General features: G+C 36.6%; 1 protein-coding gene across 7 annotated transcripts in view; it reads left to right on the top strand.

Annotated features, from left to right (window-relative positions):
- Positions 1 to 155: 155 nt before the first annotated feature.
- Positions 156 to 23,563, top strand: part of LOC106180403 (E3 ubiquitin-protein ligase rnf213-alpha-like) — an 82,282-nt gene continuing 58,874 nt past the window's right edge. For 3 of the 7 annotated variants that reach the window (XR_015332251.1, XR_015332252.1, XM_087002928.1), the window contains exons 1-17: positions 156 to 272; positions 11,622 to 11,980; positions 12,358 to 13,556; positions 14,128 to 14,255; positions 14,627 to 14,815; positions 15,102 to 15,307; positions 15,856 to 16,187; positions 16,531 to 16,808; positions 17,338 to 17,568; positions 17,826 to 18,030; positions 18,190 to 18,260; positions 18,454 to 18,784; positions 19,128 to 19,226; positions 19,350 to 19,457; positions 19,925 to 20,108; positions 21,802 to 22,170; positions 22,901 to 23,502. Coding sequence is in view for 5 of the 7 variants with exons in the window: in XM_087002928.1 (XP_086859054.1) it covers positions 11,740 to 11,980; positions 12,358 to 13,556; positions 14,128 to 14,255; positions 14,627 to 14,815; positions 15,102 to 15,307; positions 15,856 to 16,187; positions 16,531 to 16,808; positions 17,338 to 17,568; positions 17,826 to 18,030; positions 18,190 to 18,260; positions 18,454 to 18,784; positions 19,128 to 19,226; positions 19,350 to 19,457; positions 19,925 to 20,108; positions 21,802 to 22,170; positions 22,901 to 23,502 (4,773 nt within the window). In the remaining 2 variants the exon portion in view is untranslated. Of the gene's footprint in view, positions 273 to 344; positions 475 to 1,697; positions 1,807 to 9,890; positions 9,907 to 11,621; positions 11,981 to 12,357; positions 13,557 to 14,127; positions 14,256 to 14,626; positions 14,816 to 15,101; positions 15,308 to 15,855; positions 16,188 to 16,530; positions 16,809 to 17,337; positions 17,569 to 17,825; positions 18,031 to 18,189; positions 18,261 to 18,453; positions 18,785 to 19,127; positions 19,227 to 19,349; positions 19,458 to 19,924; positions 20,109 to 21,801; positions 22,171 to 22,900; positions 23,503 to 23,563 lie in introns of those variants that run through there. The other 4 variants (XM_087002930.1, XM_087002929.1, XM_087002931.1 and 1 more) reach the window with 4 other exon arrangements.

Genomic DNA, 23,563 nt, shown 5'->3' with positions numbered 1-23,563 from the left:
ATATGAGAACTCCAAACACTCAGTTAATATTTCATAATTAATAAAATAATTATTTTAATAGGCATCAAAATGGAAAATCTATTCAAATTTAGTATATTACAAGTATTTGTTCATTTAAAATACTTCGAAACTGAAACAAATGTTACGAAATAACTTAGTAACCGCCGGAATTTCCAGCAAGTCGCACGGGGAAATTTAGTACCCACTTTCTCTTTCGTCTGGCTTAAAAGAAGCAATTTCAGAAGAAAAAATGTTGTTTGGAAAATTATGAGGTAATTTTAGTGGCTTAGTCAGAAACATTAGTATTCCCGATGCCAATCAGTAGTAGTTATCAGTTGGTTTCGCTTTCACCATATATATTTGGTAACTTCGGGCGTTCGGCTCAGAGCACAATAGAGAAGTGGCGACGTCTGCATTTTCACTTTAGCTCTAAGGTTGTTCCTGTGAAATACCGAAAGATCACCTTTAACGCTTGTAAGTTTTATGTGGTATTGTTACAGAATAGAAATTATTCAACGTTTAAAATTCAATCGTTTAAGTGGTCGTTTAATTGTACCAGTTTTTGTTGACTTCAACTACAAGAGGGTTGAAACTGTGTCGCGTGCTTTAAAATGGCGGAGTAGTCACGGAACTGCTTATTTAGATTGGCAGGCCCCAGTTTCACAAAAAACCTCAAGTCAGTTCCCTGGCTTAGTTGACAGTGCTGTAACACTGTTGCTAATAGGGTAAGATGTGAACATGTAACTTTGGTAATTAAGTTCTTAGGTAAGGAACCTAACTTTAAGGTACTCTACATGGGTTTGAAAATTCCCCAAACACTAATTTTGCCATCTGCAGTTTCTTATAAAACCTTACATACACCTTATAGTGATTTAACCCCTTAAATAATATTTTTCTGGAGCATACTTGATGTTGATATTTACATAGGAGTATGTAGGAAAACAGCCGCTGGTTAATACATTGTGTGACTGGCTAGTCATTTTAAACCAAATTAACCTTTATAAATTTAATTAAGGGTTGAATCCAAGTGCAGAGAAGGATTGTACGATTATAGATAAATGATTCATGAGTACAAAAAAATTGCTTATTTTCCTGGGAAAATCCTTTTGGCAGGAAAACCCCATGGAGTTGCTTTTTTTTTTTTTTTTGGTGATACCAGGGTCAGAGCTTGATACAAGTGTAGCATATAGCAAGATATACAATGTTCACTCTACCAGGCTCATCAAAATATTTTTTTCACAAGTTTTTTTACCAATATTACTTGATCACCAGCCATGCATGTCTGTGGCATGCAAAAACTGGTATTGTTACATGTATTTCCTTTGGTTCAGAAAAATAAAAAGCAGCAAGTTTTTATTTTGTTCAGTGAAATTTTTATTTCAAAACATATTAAAATGATATTAATGAATTTAAAGGTAACCATAATTGGTTAGGAAATTATACAGGGGTGGCATAAGAATAAAATGTTAGGATACAATGATACTACTGCATGTATCAGTAGCATTTGTTGCATGGGCATTTAGCATTTCAAAGAAATGCTTCAAATATACATTTGAATAATAAATAGCAAGGTAATCATTAATCCACTTCTTCACTATCAAAGTGCAAATATAGTAATTTTGAAAAATCTTATCAGTTCACAAATGAATCACTACCCAAACAATAACCTGATTAAATTCTTCGAATCCTTTTTGTAGTTCAGGACAGGGAAGTTAATTACTCTACATCTGAGGCAGTGGGTGTGCTGAAGAGAACATCAGACAGTGAAACTACTAGCTGCCCAAAGAAAGAATAACTTACCCATAGGTAAGAAGAATGAAGTGTGTTGGTCCTCCTGGAGGGGACCCTTGTGGGGCAGACTTAGACCCAGACAACAAATTTTGTCCAAATTGTGGAACATCTGTGAAGTTGTCAACCATTGTTGAATGTGAAAGCAGAACTGTGTGCACTAACAAACAATGTAGACATTTTGGTTACTATTACTTTCTCTTGTTAAAACATTTTCAGTTACTTTTCATCACTCCCTTTTATTTTTACGCCGAATAAGAAGCTTCCAAACTGTTTGCCTTGGCATGTAGTTGGCACACTACCTCTGAATGTTTCTTTTTGTGCAGTTTTATAGACGATTCAATCAGGTCCTTCAAATCAAAAGCTATGCCCGCACTTGTTGCCCCAGCCACTTTACCTATTTTCTGTGCAGTGGTTAATGTTTAATCAAGGATCTCCCGGCTTCTGACACCGTCATGGATCCTTTACAAACGGCCTCCTTGACAGTTATCACCGCACTGCGACCTGCCACCACAATGGAAGAAACTACGCGAAGAGCCATAACGAAACTGGGTGTTTTAGCAGCTGGCCAGCTCTAGCAATTAAATTATGCACCAGGTTTTGTGTGTCCAATTTATTATCTGCTCCCCAATTCGGAGGCGTCTCGATAGTCCGAAGGTTCATTGGTCCGAAGGTTCATTGGTCCGAAAATTCGTAAATTTTTCATCAGATTTTTAACAAAAAGGTTCATTGGTCCGAAGGTTCATTAGTCCGAAAATTAAAGGTCCATTGGTCCGAAGGTTCATTAGTCCGAAGGTTCGATAGTCCGAAGGTTCGATAGTCCGAAGGTTCATTAGTCCGAAGGTTCGATAGTCCGAAACATTTTAAGATTGTCTTCGATTTTAAGAATTATAATTACAAACGGAATCTAAGGGTGCGTTCCCAACGAAACTATCATTCTACGTAGATTGATCCAACTCCACCAGGATTCTTACTGCAATCAGATTAGCAATCCTGGAGCTGCTAGGGGGTGATTAACTTTCGTGTGAACTCAGCTTCTAGAATCTTTATCATTTCGTTTTGAGTGCGACCGAAACGCACGTGAAAATTATCCATATAGGTCGTATTGTTTCCGTGAACTACTCATTACAATGTGGGGAAGTTTATGCAATGGCTACCCTTTCCAACTCATGAACACCATACATGTTTCACATGAAATATTGAATAAAGATTGGAACGGATAAAATGAGAGGACGCCTATAATGATATTTAATCGAATGGCCTGTGCTATTATTTTTGAATTGTATAAGAAACTGATAAAAGTGGTTTTACACTCCATCAAGGCTACCTTTAAGCGCACACTGATTATTTTCAAAAGAAAAAAACGGGTGTTTCAATTACGAAATTTTTTGGATTGCGGGAGAGTCCCGTTTTTCTAGAGACCGATTGCGGTTCACGTCCACCCTGCACTCATGAATATCAAGTCAACAGTTTCGTAAAAAATCAGTGATAATCGACTTTTCAAGACTGGATGAATAGGTCGGTTCAAGAAAGGCAGTTAACAGACAACTCCACCCTCCATGCAGCGACCAATAACCGTACCACCAGCGTGAGCGTGGCGGTAGACATGGGCTTAATCCCGACCCATCTCGTACGGCCTCCGCCAGTTCCGCGTCATGGGGGATACAATTAACCGTTACCGTTTCTTCACCTAGACTAAGCCAGATGAGTTGCAGGGGAGAATGCCCTAATATGTTATTTCTGATGTTATCATTGTGAGGAAACGTTTTCAGAGTTGATAGGGAAAGTAAGTATTATTTTTGATTTCATTTATTTTTTTATCTACTGTTTTACATTTCTTTTTTATTCAGGAGTTACTGGGTGTATTTACCTTGATTATTTAATTTAAGCTCTTCGTATAATTATTTGTTTTCTCCATTTCTGTTATTATTTTATTTCTGCAACTGTCTTTATTCAGTTTTTAGTTCACCATAAAAAAGATCAATTAACTTCTACTCCCACCGTTTTGAATAGTGGTAAGCAGGTGTGCAATACAAAAATGTACTTGATATACCGCAGACAAAAACCACATGTATGATATACTATGTATCTGTTATGGTGTAAGATAAATTAACATATACAAGTCACTGTGAGTTTGAAAAAAACTTTCTGGACATGCAACAGCAGCCTGTCTGTTATGAAAAAAAAAGAACATGTTGGTTATACAGACATCTCGTCGATTACAGAACTATACAAACGTAACTTCTTTTAACATATTCTTACATTACAAAAAACTTAACAGTCAGTTAAAGCTCTGCTCTGATTTACGTCTCATGGTAACTTGTCGTCAAAGAAAAATACTGTTACAACAGAGATATTAATCATATTGTGACGACAATGAAAATGAATATCCTTTTATTTTATGTGGCCTTATTACACTGTCCCCAGGAAAAAAGTTCATAATCCGTATTTCTTTATTAGGATTCGCCTTTCAGATAAATGCGTCTAGTGATAAAGTGCTGTTAGTACTGATTGTGATATTTAGTACGCATTATCAAACCTGAAATAATTCGGCAGAAGAGATAGATTTGGGAACGGTAGGCGCATTAGCTGTAGTTATATTAATCTATTTTTTATATACCAATATAAAGACTAAGATATCACTTCAACTAAAATTTCTAAAAAAAGAACCGTTAGAGCATAATGGTCTTGATTAGAACTAAACTATACTACACTGACTAAATATACTATACTACACTGACAAAGCTTCTCTTAAACTGTACTGAAGTTACCCATGGTGCAAGCCTCTCGAAAACGAATCTGCTGAAATCAACAGTGGCGTGTTGAATGTGACATTAACACGCGCTGCTTAAGGGGTCTAGGATATTAAAAATACGTCTAAAACTCGATTTTTAGTTTTTTATACGTTAGAAATAATCAATTTTGTATCTAATACTCAATTAAGTTATATTTGTGAAACACGGACTAAAAATATACATTTGGACGAGTTTTTCTACCTGTCCTGACTGGTACGGGTGGCAGGCTTTAGGCTCCGCCTCCGTTGTCAAGCACCGTTACTATGGGGGGCGGGGCAAGAATGGTTGTCTAACTTCTTAAGCTGTTACGCGTGCCCTGGCAGCTCATAAGTCTTACGTCAGCTAAGCAGAACACAGTTATATAAACAGTCATGGGAAGAAAGAAAGTCGTGAGAAAACGGATGAGCGAGGAAAGCAAGAGAATTTTGAAAGAGAGTGTACGATATATTAAATTTTCTACTATAGCGTCTAAATCACGTCTAGGTAAAGACTCGAGATCACACTTGAACTGCTGAGTATTCGTACAACGTCTGGGGTTGTCAGAAAAAAATCGTTAGGCAATCATTTTATGCACAATAAAGATTGTAATAGCAAGCAAGTTTTTAAGTAATATTGCCACACAAAACATTTTCAAATTCGCATATTACGGTCTTGGCACTCTGTGGCATCATGGCATATGCGTACCCACATTCGGCCATTTCTCGGAGTAAATCTTGCTTTGCTTTCTCAATTTTCGTGTCTTGGTGTGTAGAGCGGCGTCCACGCACGACGGGTGGCAAATTTCCTCTGCTGGCACACCAAGTAATCCTCTTTTTGTTTGTAAGCGCTTCCTTAGACACTTCCTAGACAGTGCACAGACTCCTACTGCGTCAGGCACAATTATGATTAATTACGTCAGTGAAACGAGAGAAGGTAGACCTACTCAGCTGTCAATCATTTCTCAGGGAAGAGCGGCTTTCGTGGTACGAATAAGTTTGCGTACAAAAGTAAGATTTTCTGGCATCTAGATAGAAACAAACAACCCAATTTTAACACGTAATGGTGTATAGACCTTCCCGATCAACAAGATGATAACAGGTAAGGCGGAGGTGCAATTATTTTGCTTAAATAGCCCAATTACCTGAGCAAAATGGTTTAGGAGCGATTTCTCAGCTTTGAAGATTGATAACATAGTCTAAACTTCAATACCCATATCTCATTCTGTAACTGTCAGATTGACATGAAATTTGATGTGTCTCTGTTTCAGTAAAATATCTAGTCGACTGAGTCTTGGTTTTTGGATTGACCTTTTATTTTTGAAGTTATTAATACTGAAATTGGAAGGTCCATATATATTTCGTAAAATTCACGTTTTATCAAAATAAAATCAAAAGCAAAAATAAAAAGAGAAAATCCTGACAGAGATCACTGGAGTTTGTGCTAACTTTTAGATAGCTATTTCAATCGTATTAATAGGGCTTTTTGTTTAAGAGAAATTCTTGATTAAAAAAAAGACAATTTTAGCCTCAAAACGCTGATATTACGTCACTCGTGTTACACTGTGACCACAAACTTTGAAAAATTGTTTGGCTTGCTAGACCTTATCTTTAAGTTAATAGGAAATTTCATTAGCTGCATTAGTTTTGGAGTTTTTCGTTAATATCCAAGATCCCTTAATGGCAAAAGCAGTAACATCGGCCTAGGTAATTCTTCACGACGCGTTCCCAATGAAACTACCGTACTAGGCAGAATAGGTTCTGGTAGACAGATCGATCCAACTCGGCAGGATTTTCGATGAATGCAATCTGATTAACACCACTCTTCTTGTTTCTAGCGTACGCGCATAATAAACAGCTTTTATGCATTGTACTGAGCGCAGGGATAAAGAGTTGATCTTGTCATCTATAGCATTCATCAAGAATCCCCGCCGAATTGAATCGATATACTTAACCCCATAGGATCCAGTTAATGCTGACCCATAAAGCTATGCTGTGCCCAATTAATTCTGTGAGCTAGCCTTGAAAAGCCGGGTCACCTCAGTAAATTGGTCATAATTTATTTGTTTGCCTTTATTACCCATACAAAGTATACATTTTTAAAAAGCCAATATTTCAAGCTAAATGAAAATAGAATTACATTTAAATTCAACATGCAGTATCAAAAGTTATAGCCGGTTAAAAACTACATTTTCATTTGGTAATGGGTAAAATAAAACAAAGTTGATTTATCTTATGCACATCAATTTTTTATTTCTACATACATTTGCCTGAAAATTCACAGGGATGATGCAATTATAGTAACTTGCAATCCAGGAAATTTCAGCAATTTATCTCTATCAATTTTTAAGTTATGATCGTTTTGCTATTAGGTATGCCAGCTTTTCAGCTCACCTGAACATCGTGGCCAGAGCTGAATAGAAGTCAAATTTTTACACCATCTATGACAAAAACGTCTTTAAAACTTATATCAAGAATAAAGGAATATTATCCCCACTGTTTATATCACTGTCACTCGAAAACACCTTATCAGTGTCGAAGTTTTCAATCATTTCAATAACAGTATTCATTCGCAGGCCCCTTCCGTAGTGAGAAGTCGCCATTTTGATTTTACTTTCACCAGCTAGGTCTAGAAAATCGCCGATTTCTCGCTCATATATATTTCTATCGTCCTTTATATCATAAATAAATGAATATCAACGCCACTGTCTATGTTACTGTCACACGAAAACTTCTCTTCAAAGTCCGGATTTTTAATCATTTCAATAACAGTATCCCTTCGCAGGTCCCTACCGTAGCGAGGAGCCGCCATCTTGATTTTATTTTCTCCAACTAAGTCTTGAAAATCGCCGTTTTCTCGCTCATATATATTTCTATCGCCTTTAAAAATGGTGGCAATTGAGAGACAAGAAACATGCCCGGATGTTAAACTATATATCATTTCATGACTCACGATACAAAAGAGTACAGAAGACGATCTTTCCAAGATACGCACATATGCGGTTCTGGGCGTTTGGGGTAAGCGATAATTGAACCGCACATATGCGGTGACGGGCTCTATGGGGTTAATCAATACGCACCCTTAGACCGCATTCAGATTCACACACCGTACAAGCTGGGTTGACCCAATTCTGCCGGGGATTCTCGCTATTTAAAGCACAACCATCTTGATCAGCTTATATTTAACTGTTTGACACCCCTCCCTGAGCAGCTGGGGGTAATTAACCGCGAGAGCATTAAGCTCTTTCCATTGATTGCACTTTAGCATGAATCTGCCGTAAAATTGAACCGACCCAGCTAGCGCGATGCGTTAATCTGAATGCGCCCCTATTTTCATCTTATTGCATGAATATTAAAAAAACATCGAAAGGCTAACTCCAGAGTATAATTCAATTTTGTCTTACAGGGTGTCCCAAATATGTATCTGTAGAATATCTTTTTTCAACCAAATGCATTTTACAACCGGTCTGTATCCACCCCAGAGACAGCCCCAACCTAAAAGCACCAAACTTAGGGCGCATTTCCATAGATTTTAGATCGATCTATCCCCGTCTCACTAGATTACTGTCAGATAATCCGGCTTAAATGTCCGTCCCGCCTACTACAATCTGTAAGGGGATAATTAACTTTTGTGCCCGCTCGGCCGACGGCTATTTAGCGTGAACCCCCAAGGAGTTAGGTCGATCCAGTTAGATCGATCTAATCTCTGGGAATGGGGTCTTAGATAGGGCCCATTCACATTCCTGATAACACATTAATCAATCCCCAAAGTTTAAGGGAGCATTCAGATTCATACACTTTACCAGCTGGATCGATCCAACTCTGCGGGGATTCTCGCTTAAATACAGCCATTGTTATAAACTTGATTGTCTGACATGCCCCCCTCGAGCAGTTAAGGGCTAATTACCTTTTGTATGTGCTCAAGAGGGGCGTGTCAGACAATTGAGCTGGTTACATTGACTACACTTTACCAAGAGTTGGATCGATCCAGTTGGTACGTTGTTTGCATCTCAATGCCTCTTCCTCCGTCCTCACTGGCCAGGGCGCACTATTACTTGTCATTTTTCGGGTATTGTGAACACAGCCTTACTCTCGACGTGGTTGTTTGTGCGGTTATCCATTCCCCTGTCATAAACATTCCACATACATCTCGACATCTCGTCGATTACAGAACTACTCCCCTACTCCCCTACCCCCCCCCCCAAAAAAAAAAAAAAAAAAAAAAAAAAAAAAAAAAAAAAAAAAAAAAAACAGCCGTTCCGCCAGCAGTATTGTATTACTCATAGGGATGAGGATGAATTAACTGGAGTGTAAACTTGGCATATAAACAAAAATTACGAGCATTTACGAAAACAAACTTTTCCCTTACTAGGGCTTTAAACATAAAAATTGTATCAGAATACAGTAATATGCTCAAATATCCACAAATAGTAATACATATTTAATTCCACCCCCTCTTCCCCAGCAATACTGAAGGTGCTGAAACGTTTATAATCTGAAATAGAAATGTGGCAACGCCATATCAACCCGGTGGGCCTATTTATTTAATTATTTATTTATTTATTTATTAAACGTAAAATACAAGTGAGAAGGCAGTTTGAACATGTTGAAATATTCTAAAACAGTTAAACTTCTAATCTGATGAACAACATCAAAAATGCTGTCTTTGTAACAAATTCATTTAAACGAAGAAAAACGTACTATGCAAAAAGTAGATACACTCGTGACTCGTGAGAAAATTTCCATTTGATTTTACAAAATAAACCTTTGCAGTTAAATATCGTCAACTTCCAATCCCATGAAAAACATCAAGATCTGTTTTTTTTTTTTTTTTTTTGTAACTAATGTAGATCTAATATGCTAGTATTTACGTTATTTTTGCCCGTGCAGAACTAACTTTTAAACCCTCTACCAGGGCGACTGATAGATTTTTTACAGATATTCACAGATGTGTCTCTAGATAAATAGGTGGTCATTTTGAGACACCAACAATTTTCGGGGCCCTTTAGCGGGCCCCAGATCCTACGCCAAGGGGGTGGGGGCTTTGCATCCGCGGACCCCCCTTCAAATAATCTTGGATCCGCCCCTGTACATGTAATTCACTATACACTTATACAGCGGGCCTACATTCGGACTATCGAACCTTCGGACTATCGAACCTTCGGACTAATGAACCTTCGGACCAATGCACCTTCGGACTATCGAACCTTCGGACCAATGAACCTTCAATGCACATTCGGACCATTGAACCTTCGGACTATTGAACCTTCGGACTATCGCTACGGCCCCGAGCGAAGCACCAAATGTAAGCAATTGAGAAGAAAAATTGTTGTTTGGAAAATTATGAGGTGGCTTAGTGGCTTAGTGAGAAACATTAGTATTCCCGATGCCAATCAGTAGTAGTCATCAGTTGGTTTCGCTTTCACCATATATATTTGGTAACTTCGGGCGTTCGGCTCAGAGCACAATAGAGAAGTGACGACGTCTGCATTTTCACTTTAGCTCTCAGGTTGTTCCTGTGAAATACCGATCGAAAGATGACCTATAACGTTCTGTAAGTTTTATATGGTATTGTTACAGAATAGAAATTATTCAACGTTTAAAATTCAATTGTTTAAGTGGTCGTTTGTGCCTGTTTTTGTTGACTTCAACTACAAGAGGGTTGAAACTGTGTCGCGTGCTTTAAAATGGCGGAGCAGTCACGGACCCGTTAAGTTAGATTTGCAGGCACCAGTAACGAGCTTTACAAAAAAGCTTAAGTCAGTTCCCTGGCTTAGTTAAGGCTTTCCATGAGAGTGTTGTAACACTGTTGCTGATAGGGTTACATGTAACTTTGGTAATTAAGTTCTTAGCTAAGGAACCTAACTTACAGGTACACTCCTTGGGTTTGAAAATTCCCCAAACGCTACTTTTTGTCATCTGCAGTTTCTTATAAAACCTTACATACACCTTAAAATGATTTAACCCCTTAAATAATATTTTTCTGAAGCATACTTGATGTTGATATTTACATGGGAGCATATGTATTTAGGAAGACGGCCGCTGGTTAATACATTGGGTGACTGGCTAGTCATTTTAAACCAAATCCAGCTTTATAAATTTAATTAAGAGTTGAATCCAAGTGCAGAGAGGGATTATAGATAAATGATTCACGAGTACAAGAAAATTGCTAATTTTCCTGGGAAAATCCCATGGAGTTGCCCTTTTTTTTATACCAGGGCCAGGGCTTGATACGAGTGTAGCATACAGCAAAATACACAATGTTCACTCTACCAGACTCACCAAAATATGTTTTCATAAGATGTTAAGCAATATCACTTGATCACCAGCCATGCATGTCTGTGCATGCAAAAATAGATATTGTTACATGCATTTCCTTTGGTTCAGAAAAATGAAAAGCAGCAAGTTTTTATTTTGTTAAGGAAAATTTTTATTTTAGAACATATTTAAATGATATTAATGAATTTAAAGGTAACCATAATTGAATAGGAAATTATGCAGGGGTGGGTTAAGAATAAAATGTTTGGATGCCAGATACCCCCTGTTCACCATCATGCAAAAAGGAAAATAAATTCATATAAATCATAGCAAACAACATACAGCCATATCTCTCTAATGTGTGTATCAGATTTTAGTGATCATTTTGGTGACCCTTTCCATCATAATTTTAAAATAAATGTAACAGTTATCAGTAGAATACACCTTCCAGACGATTGATGTAAGTGCTATACCAGTATATGCTTGGCTGCCACCTTGACTGGTTTATCAACCTAACATATAGACCATAACATAATTTATATTATGGTCCATGTGAGGTACAGTGTATATAGCAATTTTGTAGAACTTGTTTTAAAATATTTCACCAGTTTTCGTGTGCGTGGGCATTTAGCAGTTCAAAGAAATGCTTCAAATATACATTTGAATAATAAATAGCAAGGTAATCATTAATCTACCTCTTCACTATCAAAGTACAAATATAGTTATTTTGAAAAATCTTATCAGTTCACAAATGAATCACTACCCAAACAATCACCTGATTAAATTCTTCGAATCCTTTTTGTAGTTCAGGACAGGGAAGATAATTACTCTACATCTGAAGCAGTGGGTGTGCTGAAGAGAACATCAGACAGTGAAACTACTAGCTGCCCTAAGAAAGAATAACTTACCCATAGGTAAGAAGAATGAAGTGTGTTGGTCCTCCTGGAGGGGACCCTTGTGGGGCAGAACTAGACCCAGGCAACAAATTTTGTCCAAATTGTGGAACATCTGTGAAGTTGTCAACCATTGTTGAATGTGAAAGCAGAACTGTGTGCACTAACATCATTGATGGAAGAGAGTGTGGTGCCACTTTATTGCCAACACACAACTTCTGTCCAATCTGTGGAGACAAAAAGAATCCTGGAAATTTCAGAGTTGAACAAGGTATTTAAGTTTGTAATCAATTAATTTTTTTTTAGAAAATAATGACCTTTAGTTACATGTAGTAACTTAATTTGATTTCACAAACTTCTTTTATTGAAGATTTTTGTCTGATAATATTATAATTATATGAACACATTCAGAGACATACATTTCTTAGGCTTTTAACAGTTAAAAATCAATCGCACAAGTGTGGTTTAAGTGGTAAAATAAAAGTACATCCAATGGATGATATCATTAATCTGCCTCTGCACTATCAATGTATAAATATATTGATTTGGAGAATTTCTATGTGCATATGCAAATGTAAAAGATAACCTTTTCTGAGAAATCGTTTTTCAGAATAATCATATGATTGAATTCTTTAATGCTTTTTTTAGTTCAAGGCGCTGAAATAAATCAGCTGACAGTTGAAGGAGCAAATATGCCAAAAAGAACATCAGACAGTGAAACCCCAAGCCTTCCAAAGAAGATTAAAGTTGACGAAGAGTTGTGTGTTGATATGAGCCAAGTGAAGTATCCACCCTCCATGCAAACCAAAGATGAAAATATGGCTGAGGAACAACACCACCATTTACGTCCTGGCTGCTCAGCAAATGATTCATCACAGGTCTCAGGCATATCAAGTGGCTCATCACAGGCCCCAGTCACATCAAGTGATTCAAGACAGTCCCCAGGCACACCAAGTGATTCAAGACAGGCCCCAGGCACACCAAGTGATTCAAGACAGGCCCCAGGCACACCAAGTGGTTCATCACATGTGCCAGGCAAATCAAGTGATTCATTACAGACCACAGGCAAGTCAAGTGGTTCAGCACAGGAGCCAGACACACCAAGTGGTTCAGCACAGGAGCCAGGCACATCAAGTGGTTCATCACAGGAGCCAGACACACCAAGTGGTTCAGCACAGGAGCCAGGCACACCAAGTGGTTCGTCACAGGAGCCAGGCACATCAAGTGGTTCATCACAGGAGCCAGGCACACCAAGTGGTTCGTCACAGGAGCCAGGCACACCAAGTGGTTCATCACAGGAGCCAGGCACATCAAGTGGTTCATCACAGGAGCCAGGCACAACAAGTGGTTCATCACAGGCCACAGGCACACCAAGTGGTTCATCACAGGAGCCAGGTACATCAAGTGGTTTATCACAGGCCAAAGGCACTGATGGTGCTACAGAACAGATTCCAAGTACTGGACATTGTCCAATTCAGACTTCAAGCACTGTGAGTGACCCAGCAAAGAAATCAGACACGAAGCAAAGTTGTGGTGAAGATGCACATGAAGATACCCCTGGTGATGAAAAAAGAGTAACTTCTAACATGAACACCTCCTCAAATGCTGCCACTAATGCTGGGATTTTCAGCATATCACACAGTGCAACAAGTAGTACTGCTGACAAAGAAGGCAAGGTGTTTGGTGAGGGAAACAAAGGTGATATTTCAGCTGGAAAAGATAAGAAAGCAAACAACACTACTGACCAGCCTCCAACAAGCTCTTTACCAGAGAAGAATGAAGATGTTGGGTCTCCAGTGGATGGACCTCAAAGCCAAAAGAAACATATTGGAAGTGATACCCGGGAGGTAATCAATATTTCATGCATATTTTATATCTTAGCTGAATAAATTGTTATAATTATTTATTATTATTATTATTATCAGTTAATTGGTACCAAAAATATAAATTTCTGAAACAAATTGACTTTGAGTGCATATTGCTTGCATTTATTATGAGCAGGAACCACTGTAATTTGAATGGAATCAAGTATGTTACTCTCAGGTTCCGAATTGCTATAGGGTTTTGAAATAAAGGGCAGGGTGAAAAAATGCTCAATATCTAATAATAGTACAGTCTCAGATAAACATACATATCTGTATGTGTATTGCAACTGGGAGTTTGAGGGTAAGAGTATCATTTCAAACATTCAATTAATAAAGAGCAATCATTCTGTTTGTCTGTCTGACTGACCAACTGACTGACTGAACAGATGTCTGTTTATTTCACTGGTTTTGTGGATTGTTAGAGAATAACAACTGGGAGGAGGGGGGTAAAATTTTTCTTTAATTTCTTAAACATTTAATTTGGCACATATGTTGAGACTTCGTAAACATTTGCCATGCATTTCTAAATTAAGAAAATAAATTTAAATTTAAGATGAGCACAACAGCAAAAATTGATAATCGGACCGGGAGTGGTGAGATAAAAGTGATAAACAAGAAGAAACAGGAACCAGAGGAGTATGTCCCAGGAAAGAAAGCCACCACTAAAAAGGGACAAAACAAGTAATTTTTTAAAGGGTTTTGCTGATATATTCACACTGAATGAAGTTATATTCATTTTGCAGACACAAAACAAATTTTCTTTTTAATATTAAAAATGAAATAGTTATCCAGGTTAGATGTTTGTAATGTTTTCTTATTTTCGTTTGATTTTCTTTTACATATTATTTTGCCATGTATTATTTCTTATCATGCATCTTAAAGATTAGTAGCTACTTATTTATATTACTTTTGCAAATATTTTATTTAAATATGTACAGTGTATTATTTTTCTTTTTGTCTTTATTGTTTTATTAATGAACATATATATTATGTTCATGGACAAAAACCTTTTTTGTATAAGCCACAACTTGGAAGGGTTGTTATATTTAAAGGTCCACAAATGTCAGCGCACAAAGATCAGTGAACAGCAATGAGGAAGTGATCAATGTTCATTTCCATGTGATCATGCCCCCAGACGTCTCTTTTGATCATCAGAAGGACACATTTGTTATGAAGTTTGGTCTTCAGGAACTTCGAGGTTTCCAGTCAAAAACAGATGATTGGGTGCTACAGAGAGAAAGGTGGGTGTGTGTCACCACAGGGCTATCCTCAGCTGTTTGGATAGCCAGTTTCTTCAAAGGACAGCTCATATTTTCAATGACCGCTGTGTGATCTAGAATATTTCCTGAATGTGTTTTAATATAACTAGATTATTTGATGCTTTACCAGTTGTGTAAAGGTGCATGAAAAGCATAACATAAAGTACATGAAGACTGAATATCTTGAAAATAAAGTACATGGTGACTTGCATCTGTGGGTGCTTCATGCAGCTTCAAAATAAATATCTTATTACTAACTTCATTTCAGGGATTTGCCAGATGACATGACAATGTACCATGTTGAGGTGCCAATTAAAATAGTAAACCTACGTGGTAATAAGTTTGTTGTTTACAAATATGTGATACATAGGAGAGAAAGTGAAAAGTTTCAGTGGGAAGATAATTTTGGTTATGGATTTGGAGATGCCAAAGACCGAGTACTGGCTGTGCCGGATAGATCATTAATAGCTAAAGGTAAGTAATGACATCTGGTTGGAATTAGAGAGGCCATCTTTCAGCTCTATCATACTAAGAAAAATTAGCTGAAGTCTAAAGGAGAGGTCCCGGGTTCGATCCCTGGTTTGGCAGGTGGTTTTTACACTTTCCAAAAAATGCGCTACATCACCATGGTAGTCATACATATTTGTTTACCATTTTAATTGTCAGACTGTATTTAGTGCACTTGTACAAGTATAAGCAAATGCAGTAATTGTTTGCAGTTAACTTTACCCAGTGTTCATTCAGCCAGCTTTACAAATGACCAGTTTGATGTTGATCTTAAATGTTTGTGTCTATACGGAACTATTTGATTGATATGCTTATAGCCATTTATTTCTGCAAGATGGACATGCCTGTTTGATCCTATAGTTTAATTCTGTATATATAACTGTTGGTGATTTTCCTCTCTTAGATATTAAATATCTGGTTTTGTTAAACCCATATACCAAGTAAGTATTTGTTCAATAAGATTTTATTATTGTAGTTTACTTCATTGAAAACCCCTATCTTGTTTTTATTTTTAGGCTCTTGGGACCAGTATGATGGCATGGTGTTTTTTGGCAAAGACACCTTTACCTCGGAGAAGACGACCTTTTTAAAATCAATACGATCTGGCTTGAAATATTTATTTGGCAGAAAAAATTTGTCAGATACTCCATATGGGCGATTCCTTATGACCTCAAAAACTGCATTTTCTCACATGATGCCTTCGTGGGAGGGATTTGTTGTGGATGGAAGTGGAAGCAAAGGTTTTGCACACGAAGTAGTGGACAATGCCTGTCAAGTCATACATTCCTTGAGGTACCGGTTTATCAAACCAGACGGACACTCTGTTGACTACTCCCTTTTGCGACAGGTGAGAGGTTTACTTTTTTTTATCCCGTCATCTAATTTTCATTTTCATAAAAATCCATTTTAATTCTTGTATATATTCATATACTCTTTTTTTCATGAATGAGAACTAAATGTTTTAACTGCCTTGAAAGACAAAACGACCTTCAGTTTCATGATAACATATCCCCCAGGGACCACGTGGGTACCAGTAGCAATGTGAAACTAAAATGAATTTATATTGTGTATGATATTGTTTTATAAGTAAGTTCTGAATAATCACTTTTTAGTGAAACCTTTCTTTTGAAAGGTTCCCTTCAAATAACAGTTCACGTGTGTCAGCTGACCACAACATATTCTTACTACAGGCATTTTGGGAGTATGTTCAACCTCGTCTGGACAAGTGCAAGTATGAAAATACCATCAAAGAAACTGTTGAGGAAGGAGAGCTGAGAGTGGCCTCAGTAGCAGCTATATTGTGTATTATGGACTACTTTAGCATGCCATTAGATGAAGTAGGAGACAAGGCTGGAAGTATGACCAGTTGCCTCTTTGAGGGATTACTACTGCTACCAGGAAAAAATGACAAATGTGAATCCTTCCAGAAATTGGTGGAGGTTCATTTTCCACAAGAAGCACATCAGATGTATGTGATGGTAGTTTCTTGCATATGTAAATGTGTAAAATAAACTGGGTTTTTTTCTACAGTATTTAGAATTAATGAAATGAGCAAATCATATAATGTGGACGAAAAAAAACCCAAATGATTTCCTGAAACTGCCTTTTTTGTAATTTTCAAGTGCCATCTTGGTGACAGTGCAAGCCCCAATAATGTTCAGTTATTTTGAACTTTTTAACTAGATATATGCAGCTAACACACTCCTGAACTTACACCTACTTTGCCCAACAAAAAGTATAAATGTTTTGGCTATTGTTTGTTATATCACTTTTGGTGTAAATGAATTGTAATTCCATCACTGATGTATAGTAAGCATGAAAAAGGCCTCAAAACATTTTATGATCAATTTTAGATGTATGTAAGTAAAATCCAGCAGTATGTTTGTTTCATTTCATTATTCTGTTCATGATTTTATTGTGATAATTTTGGACAAATTTTTCCTTTAGTACTGTAGATCAGTACAATTCCTACAACCAATCATCAACTTAAATTTCAGGAAAGTTAGAAAGGCTTTACATGGAATTTTCCAACAGTGTGCTGGAGGACGGAAAAATGACCCCAATTGGCTCTTGGCTGTGCCATTGTATCACTTTCTGTGTGGACATTCCAAGCCATTTTCCAGTGTTAACATAACTGAGAAACACAACCACCAGAGTGGAAAGTGGTGGGGAATTGAAGATATTAAAAGTGCTGTTGACCGCTTCAAGAAAAAAATGGAGTATGACATGTGTGTATAGTTTAACCTAAAATTGTGTTAGTGACATGAAGCATATGTTTGTTAGTTTATAAGATGCAGCAATTTTTTTCACATGAAGATTTTGCATAAAACATTTAAGGAAATAAAAGATTAATATATAGAATTATTTCTATACTTGATATATCCATGCTTAGCGGAAAAAGATTCTATTCTTGCCACATGCTCTTGTTTGAAAAAAAAAACATTAATAGTGGGTTTATTTTTAGAATAATGTTTGCTATTTCTAGGCCTGTTCAGCAACTGATAGACAGATTGGCACCACTATTTGAGATGGACAAGCTGTTGCCAAGGACGTTTATGAGCACTATCAGCTTTAGGGATTTGAAAGAAGTGATATGTTCAAAAACCATTCCACCAGAAGTATCCACAGCAGCACTTTATTATTACATATATGAACTGAAACACTTGTACGTGTACAAGACTGATTTCAGAGTAAGTTTAGAATAATCCCAGTCCCATTTACTTTTAAGACAGAGGTACATGTAATTGCTACATTGTACACTATAAACTGGGTTAAAGACACTTGCAAATAACAAAGAGTGGTTACTTGTTGTTTACTTGTATTTTATATTATATTATGGTATATTACAGGAACTCATCTCTGCATTGGATGCAATTAAGGAGGTTACAGAAAGTAGGCTTACTGCACCCAATCTAGAAAGGTATTACATTTCATATTTTTAAATTAACTTATTTCTTCAAACCTTATAAGTTCAAGGAATAGTACTTTATTGATTGTTTACATATTTTGTGAAACCACAAGTTAAAAGAAAAATAATTAATGAGATGAAATGCTAAAGTAGAAATGTATTTTAAATAATTTTTGTTGCCAGTTTTGTAATTGACTTTTTTCAGTGACAACATTGAATGGCAGTATGGAAATACCAGGGAAATGTCAGTGGTAGCACATGACCTGCTTGAACAATGTACAGATAGAATGGATAGAGACTTATGGGGATTTGTTTGTTCAGCTGTTGATGTGTTTGCAACTGCTACTAGAGTACAGCATCCTGCTCTTGTGAAGTCCTTTGGTGGTGCAGGGAAAGAAACAGAGTTTCAAGAAGAAAGTGCTGCCCTAGCTGCCATGTTTTATTCAACATTGGAACATGTGATGAACTGGTTGCAACGTCGATTACCTACAACTATGGCCAGTTACCAGATATTGACCTATGCTGATGAATTTAGTGTAAATAGTTGCCAAAATGTTATGTTTAAAGATTACCTGTTCAGATACTGAAATGCATTTACAGGCTGTTACATGGCTACATCTACAGTGCAGGTTTCCCTACCTAGCATATGCAATAAGCATATAATTATATTTTATATAATGAAGGCATAGTGCATATGTCTGTTTAATAGCATTACGTATCTTTAATTTATTTCTTACAGCTTTTATTGTCTGCAACTATAAAAAACTGGGTCTTTTATTCTGCTTTATATTACCCCTAATTTATTTTCATGAACTATACAAGGAATTATTATGAATGTCATCTTTTTGAGAAAATGATTTAGATCAGATTTTCTTTTAGATCTGGACAAGATTATTATCACTGGAATGGCCCAAAGAGGATACATCAAAAGAATGGCAGAATAGGCTGAAGCAAGCACTTAAAGGAAGAATTGATTCTGTAAGTTGCAAGTGACAGTTATTTATATATTTAAATTTTTTATTATAAATTTGTGTCTAGACCATTGACCGAATGCAAATTTGAGATATGAGAGTTATGATATTTTGAATTTAAAATTTTCAGATTATAGGAAAAACGAAGATAGAGTTGTTTTGCAGTACAAATCCCAAAGAATACCACCATACTGTTGCAGAATGTTTAAGTCAGGCAGCCTTTGAAGCCATTGATAAAGTAAGTGTAATGCTTCCTTTTTTTGTGAAACATGCATTTGATAAAATGTATAAATTTTTGTTGATATGTGGATACAGATATTTGAAAATGATAGAGCTGGTACTCATGGGGTAAGTATGCTACAGAGATGTGATTCGGTGTCTATATAGTATTGGTGGAGGTAATACTTTATTAAATTTGAAATGATGTTTTCAAAAAAGTTTCATCTGGTGTTTCTTTAATGAACATAGGAGATTTGATAGGTGTGATTCTCTGGGCAGCAAGGAGTGGAGATAAGTTTGATGATATAATGGTTTGGCAATGGCTTTACCCGATTTCTTAGTAACACTGAAATTTGAATTAAAGTTTCTGAGTGATTCATTATTTTTTCTGTGTATTTTTTTACCACATTCAAAATATTACACTCAAGATTGACAATGTTTATAACAGTGTTTAGATATTTGCAGCAACTGATTGTTTATTTTCAGGCACCTGATATCCACTTCCTGTTTACTAGCAGTTACAGATATGCAGATGCTATCACCATTGGGTCGATGCTTTCTCGTGCATTCAGCAAAAGTTGGCCTACAACAGGAGCTGATGATCTTGATATTCTTCACCATGCTTTTACATTGGCATCATTCCCTCATTATCTGAAATGTGGGACATCACGTAGGTTGAATATAGATTTACAAAGTAAACAGACAAAACAGTCAACGGGTAAATCAAGTATCTGGATCTATCATAAATGAAAACTGAGATCCAATGAAACTATTTTCACATTTAGTATTACACTACATTTTTAGGTATTTTTAGGTTGAATTGAGGACTCGAGCATTTGAATTACACAATCACCTCTCAAGATTAATGTTTGTCTTTTGCTATATGAACCTGAGCATTCCAATAACTTAACAAACAAGGTGGGGGGGGGGGGGGGGGAGTGCCAAAATAAACTTCTACAGTTTATACCCTCCCCCCTCACCATGTCTGTAAGCATCAGACAGATTTGTTAACAACATAAGTTCTAGAGTGCATTTTTTGTTTAACTTCAAATTCACCAGATAGTTTGAAAATCAATATAATAGGATCATTATCATAAACACAGTATAGATATTTTTCTGTTTATTTGTACCACCAGTGTAGGCGCTGGCAGTACACATGGTTTTAGTCCTGACCTGTATCATCTGCCAGCTCCGCCTTCATGTCATGGTTACCGCTTCTCCTCCTACAAGAGCCTGCTTACCCATCTCTTGGATTTAGGTTACATATAATTTTAGCTCAATCCATGTAAATTTTGGGCTATATCGGTGCACAGGGCAAGGTGTGGCACTAAATAACTGAAGGAATTATGGGAAAAATTTTTACAGAATGCTGACCGAAAGTCATGTGGAGATTTCAAATATGCACTTTGGATTTGACTTTTGACCCTTATTTCAAGGTCAAATAGGCCAAAGTTTTCTAAAAATGGGAATTTTTTGCAAAAAAAAAAAAAAAAAAAAAAATATATATATATATATATATATATATATATATATATATATATATATATATATATATATATTTGTGCCAAGTTTCAGAAACTACACATGCCTAACCTATCATAATATGGGCAGGTGTTACACTTAGAGTCATCTTTCATCATCATGAGTTTGGCATCAGTGGGTGCATTTTTAAGGGAGAAGCAGCCATTAGATGCGGAAACTGAACGAAAATTCTCTAATTCTGGAATTGTAAGATTACAATGTCACAATATTCAGTGATGAAAGTAAAATGTGAAATAACTCCAAAATTAGCAGAGATGCACCTATAGTTAATATCGAACTTGAATAGAAAGTCATATATTGGCAATCTGTGACATTAAAATTGGTCTTTGACCTACTTTTTGATTATGCCCCCACTTTGAAAAAGCAGAGTTATATTGCTTTAAATTTGCACTTGCCAGTCTGTTCATTGGTCCATAACCAAACCTAGTCTGACCAATGAATGCAGAATGATTTGGTCTATGGTCCTCATATTTGATATAAATTTTCATCATTAAATGGAGATTTGCCCCTGTTGATTAATAGTTGTCAAGGTTGGCCAGAAGTCAAGGTCACAGTGATATTTAACACAAAAATCTTGTATGACCAAAAAATGTAGAGTGATTTGGCCAACATAATAATATATTTATTTTAAATAAATCTGAAGTCGGTAGACATTATAATAAGTACACTTATGGGCAATACATATATAACAGTTTGACGCCTGGTAATTTTGATCTGTATTGACGATCTCACCTCCCTGTTTGACAAACACCTCTTGTTTAAATAATGAGAACCATTTATGATGTGTCTTTTTTTAATCTGAATTTTTATTCTTTATCTAGGTACTCGGCAAGGGACGGTAATTCTTAGTGAAGATTGTCAAACCAGACTGGCAGAGGTGTCATCGCTTTTACACAAAACTGTGAAAGATGTGGAAAATGGAACTGTTCAGATCCGCATGCTGGAATTAGTGTTGAAAAACAGAGATTCCTTCCTGGGACTGTGCAGAATTGTAGAAGATAATGAAAAAAAAGCCCTCCAAGAAGGCCATCACCAGATATCATCAGAATCAGGCCAGAGTGAAATAAAGCAATCCAAAGTAGATCAGTTAGACATCATTCTTCAGCATCGTCTAAAGGAAATGGAGGCATTTGAGTCCGTCAAACAGTTCTTGGGAATTTTTTCAGGACTCTGCAAAATGATACATCCAGGTTTTGTATTTTTATTATATTTCACAATATATGAATGGGTCCAGAATTTCAGAAAATGGGCGCAGTTTTGAAACATTACTTTCATTTTTTTCCCTACATATCCACCATTTCCTAGCTTTGCAAATGTGTTTGCGCCAACTTCTTGCTGCTTAGTTCATGAAATGTTTGTACCATTGTTGGTTGTGATAAACCAGTTACCTAGAGAGGTTGGAGGGGTGGGGGTGTACCGTGTAGCTATTTTCTGAAGGAAGGACCACTGTTCCAAAAATTGACTATTTCCAAAGTTCACTATTTTGAAGGTCTGCCTTTGTGAAGGCTCTACTATTTCAAGAGAGTATATGTAGCACAAATAAAGGAACCTGAATTGAATGATTGTCACTGAATCATTGAATTAATCAAATTGGCTGCATTTGGTGTTTACAAAAATATATACTATCAAACCTAAAAATAAACTCAAATGAAAAGAATGATTTTTTTATCTAAAAATACATAAATCTGTATTTTCAAATACCAGGTGAAAGGGGAGGTCAACCAGATTTTGTTTACCCTCTCTGAATTTGCCCTAGATGTTACACTTGAGCTGCCTGAAACTTTATTGAGATTTCGTTACTTTTAATACTTCTTTAAATCTAGATGATTTATCATTGTATAAAGTGATTAAATGTCAGAGCAGTTTGTAATGTATCATTTGATGTTATGGTTAATGATGATCATTGGCTGTATGTTTCAGTGAACACTGATGTGTTAGATCGCAGACTCAGACAAGACATAAGCCGCAGTGATCTGATTGAGATCTGTGAGCCTTACATTATGCATCCTGATGTAACACAAAACTGGCAGCCAGCTATCACTTTCTTTGAGCAGCCTTCTGAAGTCTTTGACATGATGATGCCTTTGAAAGAAATCCACACCAGTCACATATTTAGACGCTTCTGGAAGGAGTTTGGATCAATCGCCCACAAAGAGAAACTAGAAGGCACAGATGAAGAAACAGATGAACTGTCACTCCAAGAAGTTGCAACTGAAGTCTGGGGGAAAGCTTTCCATTCATGGGAGAACCTGGCAAAGTCTATCAAACGGGGCACTGTCACTTTTGGTCAAATGGATGAATATTTTGCTTCTTTCAAGGATAAGTACCCTGAGCTCAAAGATGAGTTTGATCTGATGGGCAATATTTTAGAAGATGCCAGGTGGATAGATGGTCGACTAGACCAGGTCAAACAGTATCACAAACTTCATGAGTATCGTTATGGGGCACAAGTCATGATGGATGCAAAGAAAGAGCTTGGACTGACTGGTGACTTCAGCCTCATAGAAATTCTTGTTGATGCAGTAAGCATTAATAAAAATATGTTCACATCAAGATAATTCAGTGCTTAGTTTTTTTTTTTTT

Source organism: Lingula anatina, chromosome 1, assembly GCF_051362555.1.
Source record: "Lingula anatina isolate TDL-2025a chromosome 1, LinAna3.0, whole genome shotgun sequence".
Lineage (NCBI taxonomy): Eukaryota > Metazoa > Brachiopoda > Lingulata > Lingulida > Lingulidae > Lingula > Lingula anatina.
The sequence above is the reverse complement of the archived record's forward strand: the minus strand, read 5'-3'. Positions and strand labels throughout refer to the sequence as shown.